The sequence below is a fragment of the Mus caroli genome, unplaced genomic scaffold (genome assembly GCF_978045245.1).
Source record: "Mus caroli unplaced genomic scaffold, Mus_caroli_1 scaffold_5, whole genome shotgun sequence".
NCBI classification, from domain to species: domain Eukaryota; kingdom Metazoa; phylum Chordata; class Mammalia; order Rodentia; family Muridae; genus Mus; species Mus caroli.
In genome coordinates this window covers 95,679,506-95,689,935 of record NW_028227260.1, presented here as the reverse complement: position 1 = coordinate 95,689,935, position 10,430 = coordinate 95,679,506, and the positions used below count along the sequence as shown (strand labels likewise).

Here is a 10,430-nt window from a genome sequence, read left to right as displayed (position 1 = left end):
GGACAGTGCCAGAGACCCAGTGTCTTCAGGAACCTGGTGTGCTGTCTAGGTGCATGGGGTCCATGCAGAGGCAGCAGCCTGTGCTTTAGCTCGCCAACACTCCACACAGGGCTTTCCAGACTTTCCAGAGAGGCACCCCCACGGGACTTGTGCGTGTTGGGGCACAGGAAAAAGAGAGCCAAAAGGCCAGGCCTGGACTGAAGCTTACAGGATCAGTAGAGCGGACTTAGACATCTACACTGTCAAGCACGAACGTGAACATTTATTTCGAGGGCGTAAAGAAACACTTAGTGAGGAGCTTTGACAGCAGCCATTGTGTGCCCCCACGGTCTCCCAGATGTTCCAGTTTGGAGGCGCTTCCTGTCTCCTGTCTTGGGAGCCTCAGGGGTGACAGCTGAAAGGAGGTCGATCCCTTCTACGGAGTGGGCACAGGAGGGTCCCTGGCAGCCTGAATCCTGGCTGCTGACCTCTTCCTGGCCGCCTTTAAGATGGTCTTGTCGAATAGCTCTTTCTCACGGTAGTGCACGGGTGGGCCTCGCAGGTACTTCTCTTCTGCCTCCTTGTAGCTGAGCTCATCCAGGGCAGCGATGGAGCAGATGATGGCTTCTGGAAAAAGAACTTCCATGGTAAACCGCACTTTGTCTCCTCTTGCCAGCGAGAGCAGGGCCTCGTCTGCTTCCTTGGCTACGTCTTGCAAATGTCTGGCCACCAGATGCAGCTGGTCCTCGTCCTCCAGGTAGGTCTCAATGCAGAAGACTTCCCTCTTTGATTTCCAAAGATCGTCCAGCCACCTGGACCGTTTTCTGCCCTTCACAATGTCCAGCAGGTGCTGGTCGGCCCCCTTTTTCTTCACGATGAAGTCCACGAGCTTCTGGTTGGCTCTGTCCCAAGCGGCCCTCATGCGGTCAGGCAGGAGTTTCTTGTAGGGCCCCTTCCCACCCAGGGCCGTCTCCTCCTCCCAGTCTTCCAAGTCTGCATAGCTCACCTTGGGGAAATCGATGTGCAGGTCGCCCTCCTGGACGGCTCTCCTTAGCGGGTAACTGGCTTGGGTGGTGTAGTAGTCCATGAAGGAGCCCAGGAAGGAGCCACAGGCGAAGTCCTCTCTGTAGTGGTTGATCACTGAGAAGCACCAGTTGATGCCCTGGGCGTACAGTCTGCTGGCTCTCCTCACAAGTGATACTTTCTCCCCACAGTCCAGGTGCTTCAACTTGCGGAGAGGGACTCGGATACCCCTGCGCTCAAACTGCATGTTGCCCTCGATCAACAGCACCCTCGCCATCTTGTCGTTTTTGCTGACACTCTTGACCACCGCTGGCCAGAAAGGAAGGTCCTGAAATTTGAACCAGACCAGCGTTCCTCGCTCGATGGTGCTGGGCTCCTGGGCAGAAGCCACGTTGGTGGCTTTGGCATCTTTTTGAACTCGGGCCCCTCTCCTCTTGAACCTGGTGTTGGTCACCTTTGAGTGCACTTGGGATTCCCGTTCTGGGAGCCCGCACAGTGAACACAGCACATGGGACTTCTTTTTTTGACTAGCTATGCGGAGTGACCTGCGTAGCCTCAGGTCTGGAGGCGTGCCGGCTGCCGATGCCCCCTTTGAGTCTGGCTTCGGGGTCCCCGGGCCAGGATGGTCCTTGTTCTCTGGCAGGGCGGTCTTCCTTTGGGCTCCAGTTGCCCGGATCTCTAGGCCAGCACCCGGAACTCGTTGTTTGAGAGCTTTGGGTGATCTAGAGATGTGCCTCGGTGGTCCAGAGGCAGCCTGCTGCTCGTTTTTAGCCCGGGTACCCTCCCTGGAGGCTGGGGCACTCAAAGACCTGAGCTTGGATGTGCCTGGCTTTCTCTTCCCGGGATTACCGCCAGCTTTTCCCAAAGGTGTCTCCGAGTAACTTGGCCACACTCTGGTGCCTCTTAATACATCCCCTTGCATTTCAGAGCGCGGGAGGCCTACAGCAGTGTGGGCCTGGGCTTCCCCTGCTCGCACTGCAGGCACATTCTGGGAGCCCATCATCACAGGACCCTGACCCGGGCGGCCCCGCTTCCCAGGGCTCCTCTGGGAGAGACCTTGGCCTTTCTGGTTGCGCCCTTGGAGGCGCAGGTGCTGACCTAGGCTGGAGCTGCTGGAGCTGGCCTGCTCTTTTGGAACCTTTGGAGCCACGGTGCTGCTTCTTCGGCCACCTGCTCTTCCTCCTTGAAACAAGCTGCTTCCCTCGCCCAGAACATCCAGGGCCACCTTGAGGGCTCTCCTGGATGCCCTGGTCTGCCCTGGCGAGCCCCTGCCCCGTGACTCCTTTCCTGCCAAGGAGGCGATGCTTATGATTTCAGACTTGGCTAGGGGCCTCACCTCAGAGCTCCTCACTGTCATCTTCTCACCCACAGGCAGTATTTGGACCTCCAGGAAGGGCGCCCCTCTCCTCTTACTATTGGCTGAGGTCCTGGGTCTGGACAACACCCTTGCAGGCCACAGCTGGCCCTTCCAGCCACAGAGTACATACTCTGCAGAGTCCATGGCGACTGGACTCTGGGGTTGTGCTGATCAGGACAGGGTGACTCCTTTGGTTGTTCTGGGCACTGGTGTGACTGCCAGCCGGTCCTCTCTGGCTCTGCTCTCCTGCCTGTGGCACTGCTCTCCCTCCAGAATCTGGTAGAGAAGTTTGAACTAACTGAAGTCGCTCAGGGTGGTGTGCGCTTATCCTGTAGGGTGGGAGAGGGAAGCAGAGCTGCATTAGGAAGGAGATCGATCGCCTTTAGTGGACAAGGAAGCAGCACCTCAGTGAGGCAAGGCATGAGAAATCAAGGGAGCTCACAGAGTCTGTTCTACAGAAGGGAGGATGTGGGAGAAGGTATGGAAGGTTTCAGAGCATCTGTGGGAGACAGTCACAACAATTTTGTTCCTCGACCTGAGGCTGGGGTGGCCAACATCCTCCCAGAAAGGTGGGCGTCTTTACAAGGCTTGTGTGTTTTCTTGCCCACCCAGTCAGTGTCTTGGGGCTCACTGGGATTCCCTCGGGGTGGGGGAACCAGCCTCACTGTTTTCTTTTCTAGGGAGGTAGCCCTGTGCTGCTGACACCAGGAGCCCTTGGACAGCTAGTGAACTTGCCTTCCAGGTCAGTGTGTTAGCAGGTTAAAGAGCAATGGGGCTGAGGAAATGTTCATGGTGATTTGCAAGTAAGGGTGGCTGCTGTCATAGCTGCTGGCCTCCTCCTGTCCCAGTCTCCAACCCCCACCCCCACCCCCACCCCTGTGGCGCCAATCTTTTGGTTCAGAGCTCTTGTTCCCAACTCCAGCCTGGACCTCACTGTGGGATCAAGTGTTCGCAGGGCACACCTGGGGAGAGCCCCAAAGAGAAAGCACTTCATTGTGGAGAAATGCTTACTAATTGGCAGACTCAGCAGTATCAGGTGGAGCTCAACAGAGTAAGCCAGTGCCTCTGTTGGAATTGTGCACCCGCATGCTGCAACCTCAAGTCTGCAGGAGACCCTGCACATTCCTATCTGCCTGTGATGGGCACTGTTCTAACAAGAGACCCCAGACCACAGAACTCTCTTGCACACGAGCTCTGTGACCTAATCTTAATCCTCATGGTCTTAAACACATAGGAAATTTATGGCTTGGATGGTACCTTGCCCATCCCTAAGTCCAGTGGTGTCCACACTCATCTGTAGCATAGCTCTACTGTTCATGTTCCCCCATACTCTGCCACTCAACAGAGTTCCTCCTCCCCAGCCATCTCAGTGGAATCTCATTACGTTCTTCTCCTTGGCCCATCTCTCTCTCTCTCTCTCTCTCTCTCTCTCTCTCTCTCTCTCTCTCTCTCTCTCTCTCTGTGTGTTTGTGTGAGTGTGTGTGTGTGTGTCTATGTGTGTGTGTCTGTGTGTGTGTGATGTGTCTGTTTGGTTTGTGTTTTTGTGTGTGTCTGTTTGGTGTGTTGTGTTTTGTGTGTTGTGTTTGATGTGTTTGTGTATGTATGATGTGTGTGTTTTGTGTGTTTGTGTGTGTGTGATATGTCTGTTTGGTTTGTGTTTTTGTGTGTGTCTGTTTGGTGTGTTGTGTGTTGTGTTTTATGTGTTTGTGTATGTGTGATGTGTGTGTTTTGTGTGTGTGTGTGTGTGTGTGTGTGTGTGTGTGTTGTGTCTGGTTTGTATGGGGGTGTGAAGGGCAGGTTGGCTACTGTGTTACTGACTGCCTCTGCCTTGAACCAGTCAGTTTCCTATCAGCAATGTGTATGTCGTGCATGCCTGTGTGAAACAAATTCCTCATCTGTTTGATCCTCAAAAGAGGCCCACTGTGCTTGCTGATAGATATGGACTACAACACAGAGGAAGCATCAGGATGGGCTCACATGCCTACGCTGCTCACCGCTGCTCACTGCTGTTTATGCCAGGAAGCAAGCGATCCAGGTCATTACCTGGGCCCCAGCAAGCACAGTGAGGCAGAGCACTGGTGGACTCTGGCCTCCTGAAACAGCTTCCTAAGGACGCTGCTCTTCTTGTGAACCCCTGTTACCCCGTGTCCCTTCCGTGAGCATGGGCCAGCGGAGCTCATCACGGGATTCCAGACCTTATCTGTAGGAATTTCCAACCATACAGAAATATGGGGGCGGGGAGGACAGATGATATTCTCGTGATCCCCTCGGTCCTTCCCTCCCCTCCCTCTGTATCCACAAACACCTGCTGGTACACTCTAGCTCCCAATTCACTCCACAAACGTGCAGTGTCCCTTCTGTTGTATTCCCACCCTTGTCTTACTGACTGCAAATCCGAGTTCATGATGACTAAAGTGGCTTCCTACATAAAGCAGTCTAGGAATGTCTCAGGGCACACCTTCTGGATGATGCAATAGCACATGTGTACTGTGGAGGTATGGAGTTCAACTTAGGGATCACAGACGACAGTGGCGCTTCATCCTAGGAGGCTCTGTCATCTCCCGGGGTTGTTTTCCTCTGATCCAGCCCCCTTGGAGTCCTGGGCCTTGTCACACGGATATCTCCTGAGGACACGGAGGAAAACATGAACGCTTCGGTTACTTTTAGGCTGCCTTCTGCTGGACCTTCCTTGTGCATGCTTTCCAGCAAGGCTAAATGAACCCCCATCAAGTCCAACCATGCCTCTCCACCATCCAGGCACCATGCCTGGAGCATATGAGGGTCCACCCACCCCTCACAGGGTACCCTTGGAAACCACGGATGACCGAGGCACACCTATAGTGTACAGGACGCCTTCTACCCTTCTCAGGCTTGCACATGCTTCTGCTTCCCTCAAGTGGGGCATTCTCAGCCCCACATACTTCTAATTTCAGTTAGGAAGCATACCTGGGAATACCAAGTATGTGTTCAAGCCCACAAACCAGGGCATCCGTGCAGCATCTGTAACTCAGTCATAAAGAAATGTGTCTGCACTCATATCAGGCCACGCTCTCCCCAGCGTGTATTCCATCTGTGCATGCCTACTGCTCCTGGGTACATAAAAGTCCTTATGCTTCCTACATCCTGGTTAGATGTTAGCAGTATCGCCACCTGCCTCCACCATTTCCAGGTGCCGCCTCCGGTGCACTACTTTCAAAAGGTTCTCTGAAATTTCTGTGAGAGTTGCCTTTCTGGTGGAAAGGGCACACTATCTTCCCCAGGGGCACACAGAGAAGTTTGGGGGGTGGAATCCTGAAATCTCTGTCTCAACCCACACTTTGGCCCTGGGACCAAAGGCCTTCTATCAAGAACTTGCACACATTCCCTCTGTGCGGTGTCTATTCACATTTTCTCCAGATGGGAACATTGGCTTCCCTCCCTGCAGTAAGACAGACAGGCAGGGAGACAGTCTGATGAGAGGGTGCAAGAAGAGTACAAGGCCTATTGCTCTCACACAGGGGGCGGGGGTGGGCAGAGATAAACAGGGTGATCCAGATGTGCTGGTGGGTCAGAGAGCAGCCCCTGCCACACACCGTGTAAAACCCAGCTGATGCTCCACCCAACTGTGTGAGGTGAGCAAGATAAAGACTCAGTCAGACACAGACGCAAACTAATTACCTGCCGAGGGAACAGACTCTGCCCCTTTCTTGGGGGTTCATGCCACACTGATCTTTATCTCCTTCTGTCTAACTGAGACTAGTGGTCAGTTTAGATACAGCTGTCTTTGGGAGGCATTTTTTACTTCCTGTGTCAGGCAGGCCTCCGGGCCAAGAGAGTATTGTCACCACTGGGCTTCAACCATTCTCCAAGGGAAGTGCAGGTTTCCCCCACCCGCACCCTACCCCCAGCCCCGTTTACCTCCTCCTGTAATGCCTCCCAGCTTCTCTCTCAGGCAACATGAGCGAGCCGCAACTATCCAGGGTAAGGTGCTGTCACACAAACAGGGTCATCCTGTCAAGAAGAGCACATGTGACGATCATTGCCAAACAGAGAGGAGGTGTCCATTTACAATGGCGAACTATGCTCTCAGGGCCTGAAAAGATAAAGCTAGCAGCAAAGAAGTGTCACCTGAGGACAAAGAGACAGGGCTGAGTGAGCAGCCAGTCCTCAGGGCTTCTCTTCAAACAGTAGTAGTGAGAGAACCTCCCCTGTCCGGGGTGGGGGTGGGGTAGAGCAAACACACTCCCAAGGCACACTCGCAGACTCAGCTCTCACACACATACAGGTTGGCTGCTGGCACCTACCTACATGCCTTGCGTGTCTGTCTAGTCATTCCACCTCTCCAGCCTGTGAGTGTCCTTCGCAAATGTATCTGTAACCAGGAAAGAATGGCTTGTCCCCGTTGTCATGGCAACCACAGTGTCATCAGAAAACATTCTCTCCTAGTAGCCAGTTCTCTGAGGAAATCAGGAAGTACTAATCCACCCACCCAGGAGGCTGACTGTTCACTTACATCCCTGTCACCTGGTTCTCCCACCACCCCCTGCAGCTGCACACATGAGAGTAAGTAAGTAAGGGTGCACACAGTACAAAAGATGATACTGCCATTCCAGGGTGCCAGGCCTTTGACTTGACCACAGAGGGTCTGAGACAAGGCAAGAAAAGCGATCACAGGTTCCATCCTGCCTTCTAAAATAATAAGACCAGGGCCCACGTCTGAGAAGGCCACCTTTTCTCCTGCCAGAATTCTAAAGGCAGGCACATTGTTTGTTTCTCCTGATGCAAATAAGCTTTCCAGGTCACTTGGGGCAGAAAACATGGAGGACCGTGGACCTGCACAGGATAGAAAGCAGTACAGGAGGAGTGCACGTGGCAGCAGCAACAAACCAACCAAACAAACAAAACAACCCTACCCTGCATCTCATCGAGGAAGGGGAGAAAGCCAGCCTCAAATGGCAGGAGGCTTTGGAAACCTCAAAGCCTGCTGCCCCCCCACTCCACAGTGGCACATTTTCTCTAGCAGTGCCACACCTCCCAAGCAAACCCAAAATGGCACCATCTACTAGGAAGCAAGAATTCAAATGCCCCAGGCTGCAGAAGATATTTCATTCAAATCACTACCACCACCACCCATGTGCATACACACACATACACAGAGAGAGGGGGGAGGGAGGGGAGGGGAGGAGAAGGGGGAGGGGGGAGGGGGGAGAGAGAGAGGGAGTGGACAGAGAGGGAGAGGGAGTGGGAGAGACAGAGAGGGAGAGACAGAGAGGGAGAGGGAAAGATGGAGAGGGAGAGGGAGAGGGGGAGAGGGAGTGGGAGTAGGAGAGGGAGAGGGAGAGGAGAGGGAGAGCTAGAGGGAGGGGGACAGGGGGGAGGGGTGGAGAGGGGGAGGGAGGAGAGGGGGGAGAGGAGGGAGAGAGGGAGGGAGAGGGAGAGGGGAGAGGGAGAGAGAAGGAGAGGGAGAGGGAGGGGGAGGAGAGGGTAATACATGCATACCCCCACCCTCATCCACAGGCATAGAGGAAACTGTGTTCCACTAAGCTGTCCCAAGGCATGCCTGCCACTCTAGGCAGCCATGCCCTCATCCAGTGAGATGTTTTCTCACCAGATTAGATGACACCTGTTTGGACACACAGTTCTTCGGGGTTCTTCTACTCTGCTCATGGCTCATACATGGATCCTTACACAAAGTGACTTTTGTTGAAGCGATTTCACTGAAAATGCTTCTCATGTCCATAAAGAGACAATGCATTTCCTTCTGAGGGCTTGGATAATATCCTGCTGTGTGGATGTAGAGTACTTGGCCCATGTCTTCCTCGTGCTGGGTTAAATCGGGACTTTCCCACTGTGATTTCTTCTGTCTTGAGCTTTGCCATGCCAATATTCACTTGGATGCCTCTATATGGGGAAGCGGCACTTACCTAGAGGTGGCGTGACCCTGTGATGGGCTGATGCAGCATTTCCCATTTTGTTGAACACAAAGGTCCTCTCCACAGTAGATAAAACATTGAAAATTCCCACAGTAACAGGGCCTTCACAGTTATTCTTAATTCCCTTCCTAAATAGTCAAGTGGCGGCTGGCTGGATTTAACTGCTGTCCTTGTATGTTGCCTGCATCTCCGAAGGCCTGACTTCATGGAACGTGCGTTCTGAGCCCCCACACACAGATGTGCATGCACAGATGATGTGGAGGTGAAGTGTGGTCGACATAGATCCACAGCCCTTGGAGGAAGACAGAAGGACCGTGAAGTGTCAGAGCCGGAGCTGAACAATACTGTGATAGCCAGGAGTCTCACTTGTACTGTAGATAACACAAAGCTCTGGAAGGCGATCAGAAAGGGGGTCCGTGAGTACTGCAGTCCTAAAGAGGCTGGTCAGGAGTCTGTACCGTGGGCATGGGACGAGGGGCCTCCTGTTCCTGCCCCTTGTGTACTTTTGCAGTCGTCACTGGCCAACCGGGTCCTCCGGAGAAGCAGCCACAAGTGACACTTAGACAGGAGGGGCTTACTGTGGCCCAGTGTGCAGGCCACAGCCACAGACACCAGTCCAGCATGCACATCATCTTCAAGTCTCAAGTTACAGTCGTGTGATTGTTTGGTGGGAGTCAGTTCATCCAGTCTCACGCACGACGTGGAGCGTTCAGTTGTGCATGCATAAACTGGGAAGTTGCCTAGGAAAGGCCGGAAGTACCTTTCTGCCTCTCTGGAGAGGCTAGCATCCCTTACTTTCTGCGTGTGAGGACTAACCCTGGAAAAGGAGGGTGTTGTGTGATTGTTGCGAAGGATGTCTCTATAGGTGAGCAACTAGTTATTAGGGCCAATGAGGTGACGCCACGGGCCTCAAGCCCACACTGGAGTGGACAAAGCCCAGAGGGCCACCCTTGGAAAGCTTTGTCAAGGTGCTAGGGACTCTAAGGACTGTGTGCATGTAGGACAGCATGTCTGCCCCTGCAGGGACAAGGAACCTTCCACATGACCCTTTCGGTACCCTTTGTGTACTCTCGCGATTCTGCACAGGTCCACGCTTCCTGCTGTCTTGCAGGAACACTTCATGGTCCTACTGTCCCGGTCCTCACCCAAGGGCTGCGGACCCATATTGACCATGCTTCATCATCACATCATGTGATGCGCACACACGAAGCTTGGGGGCTCAGAACACTATTCCATGAAGTCAGACTTTAAGGGTGACTGGAAACAGGGAGCGGAGGTGTTCCTGACACATTAGGCTCTTCCTAGGTGAGTTCCGGTTTATGCATGCACAACTGAAAGCTCCAAGTCAGTCATGCGAGATTACAGGGCATGCCAGCTATGGCAGAGGTGCACATTGGCCAGGTTCACGCAGGGCAGACATGGTTTTCCACAGGGCAAGAGGAAGTGAGGAATCCTTGGGACCATCCTGGAGGAGAAAGAGGGTCTTAGAGATTGTGGTGAGCTACATGTGTCCCTGTAGGTGAAGTGATAATATATGGAGAGCCAGGAGAGTCCTGACTGAGGTCAAGTTCCAGAGCCTGAATTCCACAGTGGAGTGGAGGATTCGGGGAAGGGTGGTGTGGGAAAGCATTTATACAAGGAAGCAGGGACTGAGAAGGGTGGGCAGGACAGCCCGTGTGCTTGCAGAAGGACTAGGGATCTGCCACATGGCCCTGTCTGAAGTCCTTGGGCACAGGAGACATTCATCCAGGTCCACACTTCCACAGTTGGGCCTACTCAGGTAGGTATATGTGTGTTTCAGGTCCTCCCAGGCCTCAAGGGCACCGTTTCCTGTCCACGCACGCATGCGCGGTTGCCGGTGGGCCTGTTATGGTCTGATTCCCCCATGCCCAGAATGGCTGTAGCCCTTTTGCCCCATGCCTGCCAGCTATTTCATACTGTGGCTTTAACATGCCTGCCAGTCATTGACACGGAGAAGCGACTCGGCTCAGAGCAAGGACAGGCTGGCCACATAGCCAGATGTGTTCTGGATGTTCTGGATGAGATCCGCTAATCTTAAGAAATTCCACAAAGCTTTACGTAGGTCCCATCAAATCAAAGGTCGATATGAACTGGTATGTGAAAAATCTTGAGTCAGAGCTGACCACCAGGCGGCACTT

The 10,430-nt window shown here is 53.6% G+C and overlaps 1 protein-coding gene across 1 annotated transcript; it reads right to left on the bottom strand.

Moving 5' to 3' along the window:
- Positions 1 to 259: 259 nt before the first annotated feature.
- Positions 260 to 4,966, bottom strand: LOC147004715 (putative PWWP domain-containing DNA repair factor 4). Its single transcript, XM_085837711.1, has 2 exons — positions 4,818 to 4,966; positions 260 to 2,688 (listed from the first exon to the last, which is right to left on the bottom strand). The coding sequence occupies exon 2, from the start codon at positions 2,501 to 2,503 to the stop codon at positions 416 to 418; it is 2,088 nt and encodes a 695-aa protein (XP_085693837.1). The 5' UTR covers positions 2,504 to 2,688; positions 4,818 to 4,966; the 3' UTR covers positions 260 to 415.
- Positions 4,967 to 10,430: the final 5,464 nt, after the last annotated feature.